Genomic DNA, 23435 nt, shown 5'->3' on the forward strand with positions numbered 1-23435 from the left:
CGCTGGAGCAGAGCGGACGAGTGCTCAGACCGTCACAGCCGAGTCTCAGCTGGGCAGCAACCAACAGCTGAGAGGAGATGAAGAAATGGACTGTTAGCATCCTTCATCTCCAGCTACTGGAGCTTCCACGTAGCTCATCGTTCGTAATATAGGCAGGAAGGAACATACAAAGCATCGGACTTGCTTGGGAGAGCATGCTCTTGGAAACTGAAAGCGTCAGGAACGAAGACTGAGGTTCAGGAGATGGAACTGGATGCCTGGTTCTTCCACGAGTGTAGGCCTGCAACGTCACTCTATCCTGTGAACATTTTGCCCTTCCCACCCCACACCGTGGACCGTTGTGAGACAGCAGCACTAGCCCAGAACCACTCTTGTGCTACGTGCCTCATGTACGCTCCACGCTGGAGCTGGTTCTTGTCTCGCCAGCTCAGAGCCCACGGGCTACAGGCAAGAGCCCTCCCGAACACAGCCAGTTTTGCACTAAGTTTTATTTAAGGTAGCTACAGGGAGCTGCTGAAGCACAACTCCTACCCCTATTAGTCTCCAACGCAGTCCCATCACAACAGCTGAAAGGATTTTGTAGGAGCCCTCTCACCTGGGTGAATTTCTCTTCTTGTTACAAAATGAAACTAAGACCAAACAAAGCACCAAGATTATCTCAATTCACACAATACACAGGAGTATAAACGCATGCATTTCTCATTAACTTGGTAGAACTGCATTTCAGGTGATAGGCACCTTTTCAGTAATCCTCCACCTTTTTTTACACTATTTTTGCATTGCTCACAACTGATTGTTCAAACATAGAAAATATTTTTATGGTAACTTTTCTAGAACAATAAATAGTATGGAATATACAAATAGATACCAAGGTTTACTTGCCACATCAACATACTCACCCCTCAGTAATGTTACCATGGGTTGCTCCTGAACAATCCTGGTTTGACAGAGCACCAATAAATTCATATTTACAAGGAAACAATTTTACTGCTAAATCAATATTTCCTTTGAAAATGCTCAAATGTGGCTTGTATTTAGCCATTTCCAGTTTGTACTGTAACATGATACAGTAATCACCTTTTGTAAACACTGCTTTTATTCATGGTTTATAACCAGGGAATATTTTATATTTAACAATCATTAAATGTACATTAGTAAAGAATTAATTAATATGCTTTAGCTTTGATAACTTAGGTCACTGATGAACTTCTATAGCATAGCAAAGCATTAAAGATAACTTAGTTTGAAGACCTCTGTTTAATCAATGATGACCCATGATCACTTGTTTTCTTTTCTGAACACTAAACTGTAATGATTCCTACCATTCATGAAAAATTAGAAACCAAAGGTAGACTAAAAATCATGAAAATAACATCACGTACTGAAAACTGATTAGGTTCCACTAACAAAAGAAAAGTACATCATTAGATTGGGGTATATTCTCTGATGAACTTGCAATATGGATACACAATACACAGACATTATTCAAGTAAAAGATTATCTATTAACCTTTCATTGTTACTAGGTATCTTATCAAGAAACAAGGCATTTTTTGTATTTCAAGCCTCTTAAATAGACACTTTTAAGTCTCTATAAAAATCATGCCTAGTTTGAAAAACATCTTAAAATCAAACAAAACCAATATGCTCTAAATAGATATGGCATCATCTTCATCTTTAGCTTGCATTTTTATTAGTTTAAAAAAAAAAGCTGTGAAAATTTGGCTGCTTTTTACCCATTTATACATTTACATACAATGTTTGGAGCAGGTGGAAAAGCTCTGAGCAGCGCATGAAACACTGGAGAGACCTCAGCGGAGGCAGAAAGACATCAGACTAGCCATTTATGTGGGGGCTCACACACACAGAAGCCCATTTTTGCCATGAGAAGGACAGAAACGTTAAAAAGGCTCACAGTCTGCAACAAATTAAACTTCCTCCAGCCCTCCAAAGCCCCTGCTTAACAGCCGATTCTACTCTTTATCGAAGAGATAACATTGCTAAATAAAACCGGCTATGGGCTTCACCCACACCCTGAGGAAGTAAATTTAAAGACTCTCATTAGCTCTAGCAGGCATTAGATCAAGTTCTAGTTGAATCTGAACAAACTGTTCAAATGCCTCAGGCAATGGGAGCAATGCACTAGCACCACCTCCAGCCCCCCCAATGCCATACTTTTGCTCAATCTCCAAACCAGAGAACAAAACTGAAAGGGTGTAACAAGCGTAGTTCATCCGTATTGGACTGTATAGTTAAGTAGGAGGTTTATGTCTTGTCTAAGGCAAATTCCACTAAAAATAAGTTAGGATGTTAACGTTTAATAACTTCAGTGAATATTAATTTTCATACCCACTTCATGAGATTGATATGTCTATCTTATTAATTACTGCGTAATTTAATGCTACATGTGTAAAAAGCATATTCCTAGCTTTTAAAAACCAAACATGCTGCTGATTTTTAGACTGTTTTCTCAGCATGCATTATGACATGAATTCCCAGTATTGCCTAGCCCACTGTAAGCACAACACACACTTTTCCTGACTAGAACAAACATTTGCCTTGTCTATTGTTCAGTGTACTGCTGTATTAATCACCTCATATTAAAGTAACAGTATAAATACATAAAGTCACAGGTCTCGATTAGGAAATTTTCCAAGAGCAAAAGGACTGTGAAGCAAAGCTGAGCTACTCATCCAAGTCTGCAAACAGACTTCCTGAAGTCCCCTGGTAGTCAAAAGGTGCAAGTCAAAATAGATCTTATCACTCCCAGTGCTGCCACCTACGAGCCCATGAGCAAGCCACCCTGCAGACGCAGCACAGGTCGGCATGACTCTCGCTGTTCAACAAAGCTATGTGCATCAGCAAAGGCAAGAGACCATCGCCGGGCAGGATGCGGGGTGAAAAGGCAGATTGGGGAACAGATAGATTTGTACAGAGCATGCTATTTCACAACAGCCAAGACACTGTAGGAAGAACAAAAAAAAGAAAACAAAAACAAACCCCGGATGACTCCTCCCTCAAGAGCAATTAAGGCATGGTTTCATACTTAGGCACACTATTCAAACGATGGGGTGTAACAAGATGCAAGACCAACAACTGTCTCCTCATCCTCCGCTTAGGTCAGTCAGGCAGCTTTACTCTCCTATGACGATGACATTTTTCAAGCTCCGATAATAACTGCAAGAACAAACCTAAAACCCCTATGTACATCAGCATGCTTTTATTTATACCACACCTATAAAATCTAAAAGACCCATGAGCACAGGAACAGTATGTACCTGAAAGACAAAAAATTCACCTCAACATAGCCATCAAATTCTTTTTCTTCCTGCAGTTCTACTTTATCCCAACAGCACAGTTTTACCTTGTATTATTGTATCATTCCTATAACCAATCTATCTTTCACAGTTCTGTGAAGCAAAGATCACATTACAGATGTATATTCCTGATGACCAAAGAAAAATCATTACTTAAGTTTTAGCCCCCAAATGCCAAGATTTATTTCTGCAGAAGTTTTCCAGAGCACTTTATCTTCTTGTATCTCAAATTTAGTAATTCCATTTTAAAAAGCATGTTCTGTACGCAGGGGTGTACTGAAAGTTGTGCTAGAAATGCCAAGCTCTGACTATCAACCAACTGCACCATCTTCACAGTGATTAGCTTTAAGAGCTCTCCTATAATAAAGCCTCTGAAACCTTTTCAGCAACAACCAAACAGAGCTGCAGAAAATCCCTCCCAGCTAGAAAATGTACATATTTGTTTCTACTGATGCTAAGAAAAGAGGAAAAAGCAACTGATTACCAAATCATGAAATGCAACCTTACCTGGGTCCAGTATTCAGACATACAAAACTTTGGCCATGCTTCATAGTACAAGAAAAACACAGTCATTTTACTGAGAAATCTGAGCTCTGGGCTTTAAAGTTTATGCATCCAAAGAGATATTCTATGATTTGTCAAATAATTCATCACATTAATATTTCTCAGGACTAAAAGTGCTTATAAATTTTCCAGCTAAAGTTGCCATTGCAAGTGAAAAATAATTTCATTTAAAGACACCCTTACATACTTAATTTCAGATTTGGTTTTTTGTAAGCTGTCTTCTGGCAAGTAGTGTGTTTCAGAAAACCTCTGACGTGCACATACAGAACAGCTTTGTAAATCCAGCAAAGATACTTTCTGGCTTCTTGTTGAGCCACACTAGCCTGCATTTACTCCAAAATGGCACCCTCATCTCTGCTTGTTGCTATGGCCACACCATACGTCAGGCTTGCACTTTTTTCCCGGACCTGTTTGTTTATGACAGGCCTAGGTGCTTCCTATTATGGTGCCTGCATCAGCACAGCGTCCATTCGCAGCAGCAGCGGCGGGAGCTGACAGCCACTGCCGAGGTGATCAGCATGCAGCAGAGGACGGAGATGCTGAGGAATCCGAGCATGCTCCCTGCAACACTGCACACAAGGGCTGCTTCGAGACACGTTACACACCATGCAAATAATGCATCCGGATTTGGCTGATGAAGTCCTTTTAAGTCTAGTCTTCTGTGGCAGCAAAAGCTGAACGCGGGTGAGCTAAGGCTAAAAAGGGAGCATGCCAGGGAACCACATGTTTAGAAAGCAAAATAAATACTGCATTTTGCAAGGTCTCAAGTACCTGTCTGTCCCCCTGGTTCTCAGATGCTGCTATTGAGCATCAAAGAGGCGAGCATGTTAATTAACCTAATTACTGTGTTCTTGGCACAGTAAAAAACATCTTTATAAACCTGCTCATCATTAATTTTCAAATTTAATTCTAGTATTTTATAGTCTGTTTCATTCATTTCAGCTACTAAACTGAAAACATTTTGTTTGTTTCATGTGTACTTGTAAGGGAGGTCCCTTTGTGCACAGGGAAAACATGGCCAAAACCAAAGTTATGGTAATTCTCACACTACCCACCCACCACTTCTAATGTATCAGGGCTTACACACCATACAGTAGGAAACAAAGTCACCAACACCATGGTCGTGGCAATAAAGCTTACAACAACAGCCAAAGATTCATGATACTGCTGACATACTCAAGAACTCCAACCACCTGCAAACCCAGCAGTAGCAAAGCTTAGAGCCCAGCCATTATCCTTCAAAATCATTTGCAGAAGCACACAGCAAAGCAAAACTTTTTTCTCCAAAAAACCAAAAGGTTATCAAATTTTTAGAAAAATAAAAATTCAAATGTTCCTTGTATTTATCATTACTCATCACAGCCCCAATAAAGTCTGGTAAATTTCAAGCCCAGAAAATACGTTAACTGCTTGGAAGATTGCATGCATAAAAAGTCTGTTTTCCAGTCCATCTTGCTCACTTTTCATTAAAACATGCTCAAAGATGCTCAAGTCCACAGCATCTACTTGGCAGCCCACTTTTCCGTTGTTTCTGCTCTTCAAACTCTTTCTTGCTCTATTAATGAAACAGCACTATTTTGCTATTTCTTTTGTTCTTACACTAACCCCTATTGTGCCTTCTGCTTACCATTCTTTCCTGCTGGAGTTGAACTACTTCTCCAGCGTCCCAAGGACGAATTTTGTAGAAACACTGCTGAAGAGCACAGCCAAAATATCACCTTGGGTGCTTATCCTTTCTTTGTTCAGATCAGCTCTGAAAACAACTGCTTCCTTGTGTCAGCAAGTACACATGAATCATATCCTCATTTTGCAAAAATTACTCTTCATTCAGACCACCCTTTGAAGCTCCAATGGGTGGCTGATGTATTATGAAAAGCATTGTTACTACATATAAGAAACCTTCAGGGTAAGGTACCTTTCAGTTTACATTGTACAGAGTGTAATATACACCAATACCTTGAGAAAGAGTAAGAAAAAAATATTTGGCACCTTCATTTTTAGTCCTTGCAGTTAAAATAACTTTTTCAGTACCAAGTGGTGCAGTGCTGCCTTCCTGAATCTATTGATTGGTATCAGCATACAACAAGAGAAGGGTATTTAATGATAAAATTCTACCTATCCACTTGGTGGTCCTCCTCTTAAAATTTGATTTATGGTAATTAAAATACCAGTGTTGTTAGTCATTTTGCTCTTGGCCATCAGAAAAGACATCTCTGTTATAACTGTTCATTCTGAATCGCAAAAATCAAGTTTATGAAAATGTTAGTATCTCAGCTGGCAGTGTGAGGTTGTCTGTAATTCTGGGTAAAATTACTGCATTAAGGCTGTACAGTCAACCTTGGCCACAAGAAGATCAGATAGCCTGGTTTAAATACATTAACGCCTGCTTGAACAGGTCCTTTCAATCATGTAAACTAATTCAATTAAAAACCACACATCATTATATCCATCAAACAATACTCCTGGCCTTATGTATCTGGGGAATATGACTGATGTAGCGGAATGGTTATGAGGTTGCAGTTAACCATAAGGTTAACTGCATTTCCTGTAAGGTCCAGCTGTTTATTCCAGAATAAAATGAATACTGACTTTGTTTTGATTGCTTTATATGACTTTGAAAAACCTGCTTGTAAACATCTTCAAAGAGACAAACTTCAGGCAAAAAGAAAATGCCACTGGTTAGTCTATGGTACTTATGAATACAGGCAAGCAAAAGTTACCATTAACACACGTTAAATTAATGAGGGAGAATGATGGAGGAGCTTGACAACGAGCCTGGACTGGCACACATTAAAGTAATTGCTGCCTCATTAACATTTTGCCAACGTCTAGTGTTGATGAGAGTGAATTGCATTCTGATATCCAGGAAACCTGCTAACTAGTGATCTTCCTAGCCGAAAACCTAACTTACACCCAAGTGTATGCAGTGAGGAAGGCAGGGAGTCCTCCCACTGAGCTGTGCCATGCAGACACTAACTGGACAGCACAGCTGAAAGCGGCAGCAAGGTGCTTTGAAGTATGTTTCCAAACTTGGACTGCCACAAATGCATCTTAACCACTCCACCTCAGGTCCCCACCTTGCGAAACAGAAATACTTCTGATCTGTAAATCAAGTGATGTGAATGTCATGGTATGTCACTGCAGCACAGTGCAGGCAATTTTTTTTAAACGTAATGTACAGTACAAGTAGATGAAAACAGGACCTTAAAGATCTGTGTTGTTTCACAGGTGAAAAGCTAACTCAGATATTGATGTTATGTCTTTTGTGTTCTGGGTTGTTTTAAATAGATCCATAAGCTACTTCCATACTTTTTGTACAAATTAGAAACCATCCTTAACCAGGAAAGATTGACTATTACTATGCAAAACTACTTATGTGTATTAATTGAAACTGATATTTCTTATCTATAATAAAAGATCAAAATCTGTCAAATTTAACTGGAAGGTCAACAGACCTTATGGCTCTCTGTAACTACCTGAAAGGAGGTTGTAGAGAGGTGGGGGTCAGTCTCTTCTCCCAGGTAACAAGTGATAGGACGAGAAGAAATGGCCTCAAGTTGACCAGGGGAGGTTTAGACAGGATATGAGGAAATTTTACTTCACTGAAAGGGTTGTCAAGCATTGGACCAGGCTGCCCAGGGAAGTGGTTGAGTTGCCATCCCTGGAGGTATTTAAAAGACATTTGGATGAGGTGCTTAGGGACATGGTGTAGTGGTGGTCTTGGTAGTGTTAGCTTTACGGTTGGACTCGATGATCTTAAAGGTCTTTTCCAACCTATACGATTCTGTCATTCTGTCTGCTTCCAGTGTAACTTTCCTTTGTCCTCTTGCTTTCCCTCCCCAAATAAAACCAATAGCAAAAATGGATAAACCAGCAGCCTTTCCTGTAGCAATTACAACCAGAGGGTTTAACTAAACATTGTCTTGCTGAGGGATCTTATAGAAGTATTCAGTCAGCTCAATTTCATTAGCTGATCATATATTAGTAGGTTACAACTTAATTAACAGAAGTAGCAAGCTGTTTAAATTTTATTTGTAGATAATCTCATGAACAGGCCCTGCACACTAAGCTTGATTCAGCGTTGCTCCGCTGCTTGTGATTTACAGCAGGCGATACTATTGCCTGTGCAGCTTCACTTCCACACGGGGAGCAGGCAAGCAGAGCCAAGGGCAGGCAGAACTTGTCGTAGCACAGCAGTGTCTTCCGTGGGTGGAGGTTCAGGTGAAGCAGCAGTCCCCGCCGCAGCATGGCTCCACCACCAGGCACCAGGGCAGCCACAGAGAAGCTGCAGGGGGTGAACCCCAGCTCAACAGGCAGGTGCTGGCCACCGCCCTGCTCACACGGTTCCAAGGCACGATGAGTAGCATCACTTTCCACCATACCTTAGCTTGCCCACATTCAGTTTTGCAGCTACACAGGGGACTGGCTGCAAGTTAACTAGAATTGGGATCAATTTCTATTGAGATATGCTCTATTTAAAAAAAAAATAGTAAATCAGAACAGGACATATCCATCCATAATATACTTAATTCTACGGCAAGTCTCCTAAACATGGAAAGTTTTGGCAGATGATACCAAACGGCCTCCTAACAAAACTGAGACAGAACGGTTTCTTAGTGCAGTTTCTTTATGAGGCAGAGGCTGAACTGACGTTTTGGCAAACACCACATTTGTTGTACCAAAACTTTATATAATAGCAGAAGCTGCCTACATTCGTTGTACCAAAACTTTATATAATAGCAGAAGCTGCCTCTTACTGGAAACACAAAATTTATTAAAAAGAAGAGAGAAGGAAAAAAAGAATGGCCACAGCTCTCCAAAATGCTTCATATCTTACAGTCTAACCTTCACTACAGCAGCATGCTATTATGAATACAATGCAGGAGTTCCTGGCTCTAAATACTGTCACAAAGAGCCACAAGTATTTAGATACTTATCATGCCTTTCAGTAGCCATGAATTCCACCTTTATTATTAAGCAAGAAGTTATGAAGTACTCATGTCTGTGAAGCCTTCTCAAACTAAAACCTTTGAAAAAAGAAAAAAATCAGTATTTTTTGTAAATGCCATGAAAAGGCACATCGATTTTGCATTTTAACTTCAAATAATTCAACTGCTAGAAAAACTTCATAATTTTCAAATCCTCTGTTATAGTGGTTGAAAGTAAAGTTATTTTCCCACATCAAGTCCTAGTTATTTACTCTATAACATTTTATCTATATTATTCTGTGCCATTACGCTAAAAGGAAAGAATCTTTCATACTGTGGCATTTCCTATAATTAAAGAGGCTCCAAAAAGGGCTGTTTGTGTGCTGGTATGGAGCATTTGCTTATATTTATGGAAAAAATTATCAACTTATTAGTGACTGGAAAGCTATGCAGTCCTAGAAGCAGCTAAAAAGCTGAAAAGCATTAAATCATAGCAACCCTCAGAGAGGCATTACTCCTCTTATGTAGCTCTCACATCCAGGCATTACTCCTCTTACGTAGCTCTCACATCCAGGACTTTTTAAGCAGCAGCAAATGAGAGATGCAGAAATCAATTAGTTTTTTCTAAAATTCAAAGTACAGACCGAATCTGTGAGATTAAGGGGTTGTAACTTGTTTTGGAGCTGCGAAATGCCAGCGTTCTTTGTATTGACCATTATGGGTCAACTCTAGGCTCCTCTCCACTGGCACAGAACGGGATAGCCTGTGCGGTGTACTTCTGTTTGAGAAGAGCCCTGACAAACAGCGGAAGGGGCTCACCCCACCACCCAATTCACAAATTTCTAAATCCACAAGCTGCCAATTCACAAATGCCTGCTCGTCATGGCCCAGGGAAGCGAATGTTTGCCATCATGTACCAACACAAGGAGAAGGGGCTGCTCACAACTCAGACACCATGAGCCTCACCCACCACGTTTCCTTCTTTCTCAGCAACAGACCTACAGCTCTATCATACCACCAAAGCCCCCACTTACTATCTCCGCAGAACAGGGTGTTTCATGATTTTTCTCATTTGACACCAGCTCGACAGCTTCCTATGGAAGCAGCACGCATTTGCACAGAAGAGATTCAGCCACTGCCGAACTGGCCCTACTACTCCATCCACTTGTTTCCCAGAAGGTGGAAGTGTCCATAAACTATAAGGAGGGATTGGTGCAAGCCATCTGCACAACAGCAAGTTCTACCCGTTATCTCGCTGCAGCACATCCTTGCACAATACAGCCAGCAAAGTGCTATCTCCTTGTTATATATATATATATGTATATATATACACACACACACACGCACACCTCACTCATCCCTGCGGTTACCCAAGAGCAAGTCTGCTGCTCTCCAGAAGCATCAGTCGTCTTACATGGGAACAAGTAAGGCTGTGCACGGGGAACTGCATTCCAGCCTAGGGGTCTTAAATCCTTTTGGGCTGGCTTCAGCGCATGGAAAGGGAGGAGTGTGCCTGTGAAGGTAGTCCTTCCTTACCTCCACAGTCCTCTTTTCCTTTTCTCATTATGAAGTACAACAAAATTGGGGAACTCACACAAATATGCATTAATTCAAATTCAGGCTCACCACTTTATCAGTATCCCTTTACTCTGTCACTGTACAAACCAAAATCCTTAATGAATAAAAAATTTCCTGATGCGGCACTGAACAAGCTTTTTCTTGCTAACAGCTGCCCCTTAATTGTCATCTTCATCAGAAGCAACACTCTAAAGAGCTCACCAAATCCTCGGATTTTCCTAGAAAGATCTGGGAATACAAGAACCAATTAAACTATCATGTCAGCCAGCCAAGTGCAATGGCATTGCCAGACATTATGTAAGAGGACTGTCACACAACAAAGCCCATCGAGTTTTTCATCTGGATATCCAAGCTCTTTAAATCCAAGAAACAAAACAGAGATGCTGCCTGCTCTGCAACAATTTAGTCATGACAACAATAAATTTCTTTTCTACTGTTACGTTTCTAGCACATATTTTTCATGTGCAATAGCTGAAACTCAAAGAGAATGACTGATGTTCAAATCCTCTTAAATGGATATGACAACATTATCCTGTTCCTTAATTGGAAACAGGTCACTCTAATCAGTGGCTATGAGAGAAAGAGGATACATTTTTACTCTGGCTGAGCTTCCATGTTTGGAAAAAGTATTGAAAAAAAAATTACGCTCCGACGGATGAAATGTCATTTCTGAAGACAAGCTCCTAACCGTGCAATGAACCTGTCCCCAAAGTTGGCAGCAAGAATTCAAAAAAGACAATGCTAAAGTACTAGTTCTAGACTCAGCCCGTCTAGGCTCCTACAAAATTACTGACCACCGCAGCACTTAAGCTTTTCCACAGAATAAGACAAAGATAAAACAGATGAATGGACTAAATCAGGAGTCAGAGCCTGTCATCAGCTCCATAAATTCTGGGCACGGGGAGACCCAGAGAGCTGCTGTCAGCCTGCGGGAACACAATGCTGCTTCTCCATCCCGCGGCCGGTGCCTGTGAAGAGCTGCCAAGAGGCAGGAGGTGCTTCCTGGCCCCGCTCGGGCCACGGAGGCAGGCAGGCAGCGGGGCTCTCCCCTGCCCCTGGGAAAACCCAGCAGAGGTAAAACAGCACTTCTGTTTGAAGCGTGTTAGGGAATTCATACATGGTCCATTATGTGAAGTAAGTAATTCGTTTAGCCTCACTCTTTCCCCGGATATTACGTTAGTCAGCTCCCTGTTGCCTGTGTAAGCCTTTTAGTGCTGTAAAGCAGGAAAGGAAAAATACTTTTTAGCAGCAGGAAAATGTGATTATAAACCAGCTCAAATTGGCAGGGGACTTCAGGAGGGAATGTAAAAAAAAAAAACCACAACCGAACAGATTTCAAGTTATCTTTGTTTCCTTCAAGTGTAATTTTAGCTTACATTAAATGTTTACAGGTAGGTAATTTTTTAAAATAAAGTATCATTAAGATTATTGTTTGAGCATGCGTAATGGGTGACAAGTACAGGACCACAAACATAAACCAAAATCCCACTAATACTTTCATCAAGTGTTACATTAGCATAGCCTTTGGAAGTTAGTTGGTCATTAGCATTGATGTTTTGGGCATCTTCAAAGCACTCCAAAATCTCAGAAAGGTTTTTTTAATAGTAACTAGCACTACTAACTGTCTGTAAGTAGACTTCTGCTTTGAACTGTGAGCATTTGCACATACTGGTATACAAGCTGGACAACTATTAGATAGTTTATACTTAAAAAAATTAGTTTCATAGTTAACATGGTCGAGCTAAATGAAACCTAAATCTTCTTAGCTTTGATACCTAAAAAAGCTTCCTGGAGAAAAGGCATTCACATAAGTTTATAGTGGGAAAGAAATACCTGATGAATGACCTTTTCCAAACTCTTGTTCATTACCAGTTATCAGCAAATCCTGCAAAAGTGCTGTCATCTGCAGTAAACTTAAAACTGAAACAGAAGCACATGAATTGAAACTTCTTCCATGTCTAAATTCAGATACTCAAGACACACAAAAGCAACACACTAGAGACGTTTGCAAAATCATGATTACAGAAGTGAAAATATACTTCTGCTTATCAGTTTCACTAGTCAAACATGGATGAATAGTTATAATCTACAGTTAGTGCTGTCTAGCAGAAAGTGGTTGCTACATCTTTATTGCTGGCATTCTTCATTTATTTATTGTCTGTCACAGAATAACTCTCAGATCCAGAATCAGGGACTTAAGCTAGGTATTGCATACTGGATGAAAATAGTTCTTCTCCCAGAGAACTTAAAATCTATTAATTTTTGCTTTAGTCTTGTTTGGCAGAAAAAGAAGAGGGGGTTATTCATTAAAAAAAGAGCAAATGATTAAAAAAAAATAAATCACTCCGCAACCCAAATTTCAAAAAGATCATTTGCTTGTACAAGTATATCAAAGTGTACCTCTGTCTAAAGTTAGAAATCACAATCAGTAAGCTAGTACCCACCTAAAAACTATGTTTTTCAATACAGATACTACTCACAATTCAGTTTAGCAGAAACTGATACAGGTTAGCATCGCTGGAAATCAGAACAGTTAAATACAGGCATCTAATAATGCCCTGGGATCCTATCTTTAGTGACCCAAATTGGTAAACTATTTTATAAAATTAATTTATTTCTGTTCAAGTAAGCATCATGCAGAAAAACACAACAATAGAGCCACAGTCCACTGACGATAGCCAATATTAACAGTACATGCTATAGAAAAATCAGAAATAGGTCTCCAAACATTTAAGACATTTTAGTCGATTTTCCAAATTTAAGGTGCTTCTTGATTTCTAGTTTCAGAGCCTTTCAAGACTTTACACGGTTTCTACAGGAGTGTAAGGACAAGAAACTTCCTATGCTTTTAAAAAGACGCTGAGATTCTCTTGTTAGTACCCAATTCCAGAAGCTGGTAATTTAAGGAAACACCAAGTACTGTAGGAATCATAACAGCATAATGATAACTGATAATACTTTTAAGTACTATGTCCTTTTGAAATCAGATTTATTTACGAACTACGCCTATGGGTGCATCACAGATCTATCCAGCAGTCACCTCATGTGCAATGCCTCCAGGCACTTGGAAATCTGCTTATCACAGGGATGGCTGGGAAATGGGACATCATCTGGATAACAGTCATCCTGGTGTAACTTCAGCAGGCAAGCATCACGGCTGGCTTCCTACAGAGCTGACCTAGAGCACGTTTTCAAAGTTTTTGGGGTTACACTTACTGCCACAACATGCTGCGGCTCAACTGGAGACTGTGAATAGCACCCCATGCCTACTGCTTCAAGCCTTTTTAAGCAGGGAGAAGAAGGATCTTTTCATATATCTGCGTCATCCCACTTTCAGTCATCCAAAGCTGTGAACTGGCATGTCACGGACTACTGCTAAGTGAGCACGAGGGGCATCTAAACAAAATAAATACCCTTGGACTGGGATATGCTAACGCAAATCCTGCGCAGGCATTACCGATGGTAAGGGGATTCCACACAGACGCAATCGACAGTTCAGACTGCCAACTCACTGCACAGAGAGGGATTGGAGGTAAGACTCATTCCCTGGCCTGCTTCAGGCATTCAGGACACACAGTGCTGCTTCCTCCCTGGATTTTTCTCCTCTACTATGGCAGCCTTTGCAGGATGGGCAAAAGCTCTTACCTGGTGCAAAACTCAGCTCTTATGCCACCCCTTATGTCTTGCACATGCTCACATAAATAAGGAAAACTAACACTGATCAAAATGCTGTTATATAAAAAAAGGGTGGGGGGGTGTGGAATAAATAAGGGAAGTAGCTGAGAGTCTGGAAAAAAAACCCCAATTCATCAATCTTGTGGGCTAGTTCTTAAAGAAACCCAGAGAAAGGGAAAGAGGGAAACACAGTGAGAAACCACGTTCTGTACCAGCAACATTCCTTTTCCTGATTTTCTCATCCAATTTTGTAGGACTTACTCTTGGGATAGAAAACTGAGTACTCTTCAATATTCATTGCTGTACTGAAGTCTATGTCCTTAGCCTTAAGCAAAGTTTCTCTACAAACTAAAACAGTAAAATTTACCTATATGACTCAGAGAGATGTCGCAGTTTGCAGTTATATTACAATAGGAGGTGCTGTATAAATGCTGGATATGTTTTAATAACCAGGAATAAAATGATTCTTTAGAACAACCTGTTACACCCCTAAAATTAAAATCCTCCTGCACTAAATTTTCCTCACATTATATGCGCTTGCTGGTTTATATTCAAGATTGTTCACATTATGGTTAATGGCATTGATTTACTTTTTTTTTCCTGCCTTAAAAAGAGAAAAACACACCAAAAAAACCAAACACTGAAAGATGTCACAGATTGCTATACAAGGAGGGCAGACTTCCCAAAAAAGGGGGGAGAAGGTTCACTTTAAGAATTGAGTATGACCTGCAAAACCAAACAGCAGATATTCCTTCCCAATACCATGCTCTTCCTAAATACTGCAACATGAAACAGTAAGTAGCAATGAAGTGCTTTAGACATGTACGTCCATATTTGACAGATCAAGCAGATTGAGGCAATACATTACTGCAATATAAAAATTCCAGTTTTGATGTAAAGCTTGGCATCATTCTTACTGACCTTCAGATTAACTATGACGCCTAGGCTTACTGTGCACCCCGCATCGATCCCTTGTCTGCATGACCTTATGCTGGAAACAAGATGATGAAAAACTTTTTGTGAATAATTTTCCTTTTCATTTGAATAAACACACGTGAAGAATGTTTATCCTGTAATCTATGCCAAACAAGTCTTTAACTAGTTCAAACAAATACAAACAAAACATAGTATCAGATGTAGCACCTTTGTGTTTACTTAAAGATGCAAAGCAATTGTCATGTTTTATTCTAAACACAAATCTTATTTAGGTAAAAATCTGAATATACTTGGCAAAACTTAAGACACATTGATTCGCAATTAGTTTTATCTTATTCTAAAAACAGCTTGTCCTCCTTGTTCATAAAATATACTGCATATCCTATCTGGTTTAGGGAGGTAATAAATAAATGCTTGAAGAATATCCAGGATCTTGTGAAACAGTGGCTATACAGACATCACAAATCAGGGAACTGATAGGTGTTCCTGAAACACCTTTCCTTGTTAGCAAGGAAAGACCAGGCCTGTGTTGGTCTGATCTTACTCCCTTTGAAAACAATGTCACTGGATTCAAACAGTGCTAAATCAGACTCTGAAACTCTTGACTTTGCAACTTGCCAGTATGTACGCAATATGCCCTGAATAATGAGATCTTTCAACTGGCAATAAAAACTGAAAACACAGTTCTGAGAAGAGAGCAATGCCAGACAGATAACTTAAAACGGAAATTTAATTGCTGCTAACAGTCTCTAAAGACAAGAAAAGCACAAGGGATATTATATTATGGGACTAAACCGTACAGAGTTTAGTGCAAACACCTCACCTCTTACACGCAGGCTGAGTTGAACACGGACTTAAAAACAGACAATGAGAAACAGCAGGTATTTGGTACAGTCAAACAGTCAAAGCAAGACAGCAGAATTTTAAAGAGTCATAAGCCGAGTCAAAAACACTTATTATTTTCTGACTTTAAAAAAGTCCTAATTGGAACTGAAATGGTTAAAAGGTGCTAAAATATAGATCATCAGCCGCTTCTGCAGACATAAGAGAGGCAAAACCAGCCTATTTATTTAATTAAAACTTTCTTCTCTCTCATTGTACATGTGGCTCCCCAAATACTCGGAATATCCGTTGATGACAAATGTAAAAATAATTTCCAAAGCAAGACAGCAGGCTTATTAATTCAGCTTTAAGAAAGCTAACTCCAGAACCGTAGCTACATATCGTTTGCAAACCAAAGTCACGGAATAAAGTGTACTTATGAATGGAGCACGTGGAAACCCTTTTTCAAACTGCAGCACAATCACACACAGCGATCAGACACCACCACACAGTCCCCGGCTAACACGCATCCCCAGCTTCCAGGGGGGGAAGGAAGGGCGCACTCCGACTCAGAAACACACCTCTGGATCTAGGTGTCTATCGTGACTATTGTGATGGCTCCTCGGTTCTGAGCGAGAACTTTCATAACGAGTTGTGTTATGAGAGCTGTTAGCCTTACTGGTTACAAATGAAATTCAGCCTGCAGCTCCCCTGGGATCAAGAACTACCTTTACCACCTCTTCAAGCTACTTCCACACCATTTTCTAGGAAAGATCCCTAGCTCAGAACGGGATGCTGCGAAGAGAAAGAGCCACCGAAGGGATTATCGCCAGCAGCCGAAAAACAATCTCTTTTCGTTTTTAAACCGAGACACATCGGGAACAGTGCAGCTTTCCAAGACCGGCATCGCTTCCACGACTTGCCCTGAAATTAAGAAAACTGCACAAACCACAACAAGAGCCCTTCCCGCACCCAAGCGCGCACAGGAGGCTGCTACTTCCCGCGGCAAGTTTCTCAGCCCGGGGCCGCGGTCCCCTCCTGCCGACACGGGGGTGCGCGCCCGGGGAGCCCCGCCGGCCGCAGCCGCGGCCACGCCGCCCCCTCCGCACCCGGCCGAGGCGCCCCCGCCGCCCCGCGCGGCGGCAAGAGCCGGGGCCGCGGGCTCCTACCTTGTTCGAGGCCATTTCGCTGACGGAGTGCCTGGTCTGCAGGGTCTCCAGCTGGTCCAGGCACCAGTCCAGCTCCTCCAGGGTCTCGCTGGCCAGTTTTTGGTAGGCCTCCTCTGCGAAGAGACAGGGAAAGGCGTACTCAGTTCGCAAGCGTTTCACAGGGCTAACGGCGAGCTCCAGCGGGTCCATCCTCCGCTGCCCGGTGCCCACACATGAGTGCTGCTCCCTCATATTGCCAGCCCGGGCAGCGGGCGGCGCGGCTCTTCCCCTCCGCGTGGCCGCGCTCCTCTTCGGAGCCCCCGGCTCGGCGAGCGGCGGCGCCGGCAGAAACCTTCCGCCGGCCGGGCTGGCCGCCTGCCTCGCCTCGCCTGGCCTCCCCTCGCCCGGCCGGGCCTGGCCCGCCCGCCCCGGGGCCGCGGCGGCCGCAGCGCCGCCCCCTCGCGGGCAGCGCCGAGCTCCGCGGGCGCGCAGCAGCCCCGCGGCGGCGGGAGCCAGGCCTGCCCTCGGCGGGGGGGCGCGGGCAGGGATGAATCAGCGCAGCCGCCGGCTGCGGCCACCGCGCTTCCTGTTTTCGCAGCTCCGCCGGTGGCAGGGCTGCGGGCGGGGGGCCGCCGCCCCCCCCGCGGTTACACGTGCGCACGCACACACACACATACACATCCATCCGTACGTATACACGCACACAACCCCCGCCCGGAGCCGCCGCGGGGTGGGGAGCCCCGCAAAACCCGGCGCGGAGCCCGCCCCGCCGCGGGCACCCACCGGCCGCGCTGAGCGGTCGTCCCCGTATTTTCTTACCTACCCACAGGGGTACCATGAGAATGAATTGGTTAACGTGTATTAAGTGTGGGGAAGATGTAAAAACACGTGTAAGTGCTCGGGACAACGATGACCCGCCGAAGCACCGGCCGCAGTGTTCAAATAACTGCAGTAGTATTTGCTCTAACCCCAAAGCCTCTGTGTGTGTGCGTCCGTGTACAAAGCATCACGTCGGCTGTAAGCAAAAAAAGGGCAGATAGAAGTTTTGGAACTGGACGCAGCAACACAATATGGGAAATGGACCCAATAACGGTATGCAAAGTCATGGTTTAACCAAAACTGCTGTATGTCACATTGCCAACTGTCTTAACACTTGCAGAAGTTTCACTTACAGAGAGGAAGACATTCCCTTCTTCAATAACTCTCCAACAGCAGGAAATAATTTCAGAAAAATAATCCCATGTCTAGGGTGTGAGCCTCACCTACAAAGCCTGGCTATCTTTTTTTTCTGATGTAGATCAGAAGGGGAGAATGCCTCTCCACACTGAACTCAGAGCTGAGAGAGTTTTAGCCCAGGCACGCTGCCTTGCAAGCCGTGCATCTGAAACATCAAGTTTTGAAACTCCTGGCATGCGTGCTTCTGGATCACCTACATGCAAACGTAACTCCAAGGTAGATAAATGTTTGTTCAGTGGGCTTGTTATTGCCATCTAAAACATCTCCCTTAACTTGTTTCACATCAAATTAACCTTATTTTCAAAATGTCACACAAGCAAAAAAGCAGGCAGACAAACTAACTAAAACTCCTTTTAAAATAAAACACCCCAGCATGAACTACTGCCAAATAGCTCAGTGCATTACTGTTCAACATCTAGGATACTAGATTCCTATCTTTTTACATTTCAGAGCACATGCTCAAAAACTTCAGGTTCCTTCACAAGCTGTTAAACTTTGCGTACTTGTGGCTATTGCAAAAACACTCCACAATTTTGAATACTGTCCATTCACCTCCGGAAAAGGCAATGCAGAAGAAGTTTGGATTGAGATTAATTGGCAGAACCATTTAAAGAAAATTTTGCAGTGCCAACCTGCCACTTCAGCGAACACAACACTAACCGATACTCAACAAAAGACGTTCCCATTGAATTGTAAACACTGTCTTTCAGATGTGTTATACTTACTATAAATGCTACCTGATCCAAAAGAATTCCCCCAGCAAATAGGGGCAGGATTTTCCAGCCTGTTTGTCCATCAAAAGAGAATCTATGATGTTCTGCAACACAGCAGACATCACAGCTCACTAGTTCTTGGACATGACTGGTTTACTGACCTCGCAGTGTAGATTTCATCAAGGTCAGTACTGGAAATAGAAATAACTGTTTATAATACTTTGTAAGTGTACTGCATTAAATGCTTTTGATGAAGCGGAGATGTGGTTAACATGCATAGTTATCTGATGACCTTATAAAATGATTTCGTTGAGGATAAAATGCATAATGAAGTGAGGTAAAACGAATCTGTATGATGTTATTTTGTTGCTAGCCTGCAGCCTGTCCTTTAGCAGTTCTTGAAAATCAGCTATTGGGAAACTTGTGTTTTTCCTCACAAGTAAGTATCATTCCTTCCAATAGTTAAGAAAGTAAGAGCGTTTTTCCAAGAAGTATGAAAACAACAAAATAAACTTGAGGGATACCATATTTAGGTAAAAGTAATAAAATGCTCCGTTTGTTATGTATTTTAAAACTTATTTTTCTTGTTATCCATGTAGCAGTAATATATATTACCAACAGCACCTTATATTCAGGAACCTTTGTCTACTATCCACCTTCCCAGTATATCTCAAAGCACATTAGAAACCAGAATCCATCACTCACAAGGAAGTCCCATCACCATTAGGGTGTTTCTCACAATCTGTCGTTTCTGACTCCCACACTTCAAGAGTCTGTGGCTGCCGCAGGGACCCGACTGAGCACTCAGACTAAGGAAACTTTTGATGGCCAACGCTAGGCTAAAGACTTGCTGGACTCAGCACCTCCTGCCAGTTCTCAGATCGCAGGGCAGCCAGGCCAGTCCTGATAGCTTAAATGGAAATAAAAGGGTTTCTAACTGGTGACAAAGTACCCATAAGACAAGCAGGCCTGCTTTGTTCCTGCAGTTCTGAAGGGCAGAACAACCATAAGAAAGCTTTTTTCTAAACAGTACCGAAGCTCTAAATTTGTCCCACACTTCTGTTGTTATACAATGCGGTGGAAAATGTTGTCAGGTTAACAGCTTTTCAAGTGTAACACCCCATCACCACTAAGCTAAGAATAAAAAAATAATTATCAGCCACGCAGCTTTGACAGCCTCACAACACTGTTTTTCACCTCTGTCTTACCTCTAAGGTAGCACCCTGTCATTATTCCCAGCCAGGACTGATGTACTAATCAGTTTTTTTGGTATAGGTACATGATCAAGGCCCCCCCCCGATAATGAAGTCCTAAAACAAATTAACCTCTGTAAATTAGAGAGGTTTTGAAATTTCAAAGGTTCTTTTTATATCTCATTAGGCTTCAATAAGAGGGAGAGAAATACAGTTTAACACCAGTTGCTTTAACAATTTGCATGTTATTTCATATATGCTTTTAGAAAAAAGGAAGTGACAGCAAATGTTCTCTTTACAGTTCACAGATTACTACAAACAATTCCACCACCTGTACCTTTCAGAAAAAATTAATTTTGTTTTTAGGTTTTACTGAGAAAATCGTAAATATTGTAACTTAAAAGGCTTTCTTTGTGGAGTGTTCGTATGTCTTACTGTTGATAAAATGTAATTATGAAAGATATTTTTGTTCAACATCGAGAAATTTGCAGACAACCCTCCACAATCGCAAGTAAAACAAAATACTCTTGAGCAGATTTTGGAATGAGCATCTGGGAAGACAATTCAGCTGCAGCAGATTTCTCAGAAACTGTTTTGATGGTCCCACTCTGAACACTCACTTTCTTCCATGCCAGGAATCTCTCCAAGTTTCCACTCTAGTGAAGAAAAATCCTTTGTACCGGTTAGTAGCCTTATGCATAGATGGACTGTGTCCAAATGACCAGGACTAGTCTTCTTTCAGGATGTGATGATCTGCAGGAGTCTCCCAACGTACTGCTTTATACAATGCCAGTAGCACTAGCCTTAGGCTACGGAAACTGCCTTATCTCCTTGAACAGAGAATGTAGTAACCTCCAGGAAATAATAGGAGCAAAATGATAAAGTCCAGTTATGCACAACTTGTCAAAATACTTGACTAGACTTATATTAGAAAAAAGGACCGTATAAAGAAATACACGGACAAAACACACATTAAATGATGATCTAGGAAAAAAGGTGCGTTTTTTTCCACCAACATTTTGTATTTCTCTCACGGTCTCAGAGAAATCCACGTATGTCATATAATCTCTCCATACCCTAAGACTGTATTTCAAGGGCAAAGATATGAACAACATGTGTTTATATTCTTACAAAACCAGGTAACAGGAAGGCTGCAGATACCTACAAATAAGTTATCAGGCTCTTGGAACAGGCCTATTATAGTTAGTTCAGAGTAAAGAAGGCACTTTTGAGTCTTACAAATATAGAAAAGCTGTATCACTGGGCTTTCACTATGTAGTTCAGTTTCACTGCGTGGGGATGAGGTGTTACTTGTGCTGGCTTCCTCTGTTTTTTTCTGTTAAACATTTGGTCTACTTCTTGGAAAAAGCTTTGGAACAAAGTTACTCATACTGATATAATTTGTTCTAAAGTCTAGAAGTATTTCTGTATTAAGTATTTGCAAATTCATCCTAAGAAACAGTCTTGCAATGCCAGAGTAGTACAGCAGACTATCAGAAAAGTATCTTTCATTGAAGCCAAGCAGGAAAACACACATTCAGTACATACAGTGTATTTAAATAATTTACTGTTTCAGTGACAGGGCACATCAAAATGTTTGCAGTGTGAATGTTTAAATCCACTGTTTGCTCTTACCAAATATCCAACAAGGCCAAATGAACATTCTTCTGTTACCACACACCCCTACCCAGTGCTCCCTTCCCCTCTGACCCCTTTGGCAAAGGACTAATGCATTCTTTACTCCACTGCTTCTAAGAATCTGCCGGAAAGACCACTGTCACTCACTCACTGGTGGAAAGAAGTAAGCCCTTCCATCAAGCAATCAACCTTGCTCAAAATAAAGAAAAAGAGGAAAACTCTTGATTTTCAAGTAGCAAAATGTCCTTTGCATGCATTTTTATTGCTTTCTTTTCATGAACAAACTGTATTTTGTCTGTTTCTTTTTTAAATCTCTTTTTTTCCCAACAGTTGTAATTGTGTTGATTCTGTACTCTGAGGCTTGTGGGCAAGGAGTTCAATAATGGATTCATTGCTCAAGCTGCTTTCTTATCCTCTTTCTTGTATCATACAAAAAATATTTTTTCTAGGTGAGAGGATGTATCCTCAAAATCAGTTCCCCTGTAGCTGTAAAACAATTTGTTTCTGAGGAGGATGCTGCTGTTGATTCAACATAATGAGAGAAGTGAGACATTTTCGAAGTAGAACAAAATTAGAGGCAATGGGCACAAACTAAAACACAGGAGGTTCCCTCTGAACGTCAGGAAACACTTTTTTACTGCAAGGGTGACCGAGCACTGGCACGGGTTGTCCAGGGAGGTTGTGGATTCTCCATGCTTGGGGAGATCTTCAAAAGCTGGCTGGACATGGTCCTGGGCAACTGGCTCTAGGTGGCTCTGCTTGAGCAGGGGGATTGAACCAGATGACCTCCAGAGGTGCCTTCCATCTTCAACCATTCTGTGATTCTGTGATTAAATTAGCAGTTGAAAAAATAAAAGCCATTTTGGCAAAAAGTGGGTGGTTCAAATAGCCACGCTGTCATGTTTGCTGTTCTGTAATAGTCTCTGACCCTAGTAGAAGGGATCAAAGGATATCACATTGTCCCCATCAGGATTTTGCTGAAGACCTCAACTCATATATATTATTTTGGGCATTACGATGAAAACAAGAAATACAAATCACTAAATTTATGTGTGTGAAACTTTACTGTTAAAAAAGACCTACTAATAATTTTGTTTTCCTACTTTCTTAGGACATATGATCAGAACACAAAGGAATAGCTCAAGTTTTTGTCAAAAACCATACAAGCCCATTAGAAACTATGAACTTCACTTTTAAGCAGATTACTACTGATTTCATCTGAGATGTCAATAGCTCCAAGACCCAGAAACTGTGTTCTGTCACAAAATCTGTATTACCAATTAGCACTTGTTTCGATCAAGCTGAAATGTGAAAATTGGGAGTCCCATCTGGGAAAGAATTTCAGGATCCCTGTTTGGTTTTGAGAGTTCCTCAAAAACTTTACAAATGCATATTCAGAAATCACTACAGAATAAAATGAAAATAAAGATATCTGTAAGTACCAGAACTAACAAAGTCTGTTTCCCTAAGCGTTTGTGTCTCCTGGTTGATTTGACTTCTGAACTTCACAACATCCAACAGTGCAGCCTGAGCTCACACTATATTAAAAAAATATAAATGTCAAAGTTTAGAAAAAGCTTCAGCTGATCTTTGCCAAAGAAACCTCCATAGAATTCCTGGTTTCTGATAAAATGGGAAAGCCAAATGAAAGCCTTCCAAGAGCTGAGGCATTCATATTGGCTCTTCTC

At 41.4% G+C, this 23435-nt stretch overlaps 1 protein-coding gene across 3 annotated transcripts in view; it reads right to left on the reverse strand.

Annotated features, from left to right (window-relative positions):
• The window catches only part of PDE4D (phosphodiesterase 4D), a 363679-nt gene that overhangs the window by 34678 nt on the left and 305566 nt on the right, over nt 1-23435 (reverse strand). The window contains exons 1-2 of one of the 3 annotated variants that reach the window (XM_072859370.1): nt 20730-20754; nt 16989-17101 (exon numbers count right to left, since the gene is read on the reverse strand). In XM_072859370.1, coding sequence (XP_072715471.1) covers nt 16989-17101; nt 20730-20739 — 123 coding nt within the window. In that variant the 5' untranslated portion in view covers nt 20740-20754. Of the gene's footprint in view, nt 1-16988; nt 17102-17198; nt 17478-20729; nt 20755-23435 lie in introns of those variants that run through there. The other 2 variants (XM_072859373.1, XM_072859369.1) reach the window with 2 other exon arrangements.

This window comes from Ciconia boyciana, chromosome 4, assembly GCF_034638445.1.
Source record: "Ciconia boyciana chromosome 4, ASM3463844v1, whole genome shotgun sequence".
Classification (NCBI taxonomy): Eukaryota; Metazoa; Chordata; class Aves; order Ciconiiformes; family Ciconiidae; genus Ciconia; species Ciconia boyciana.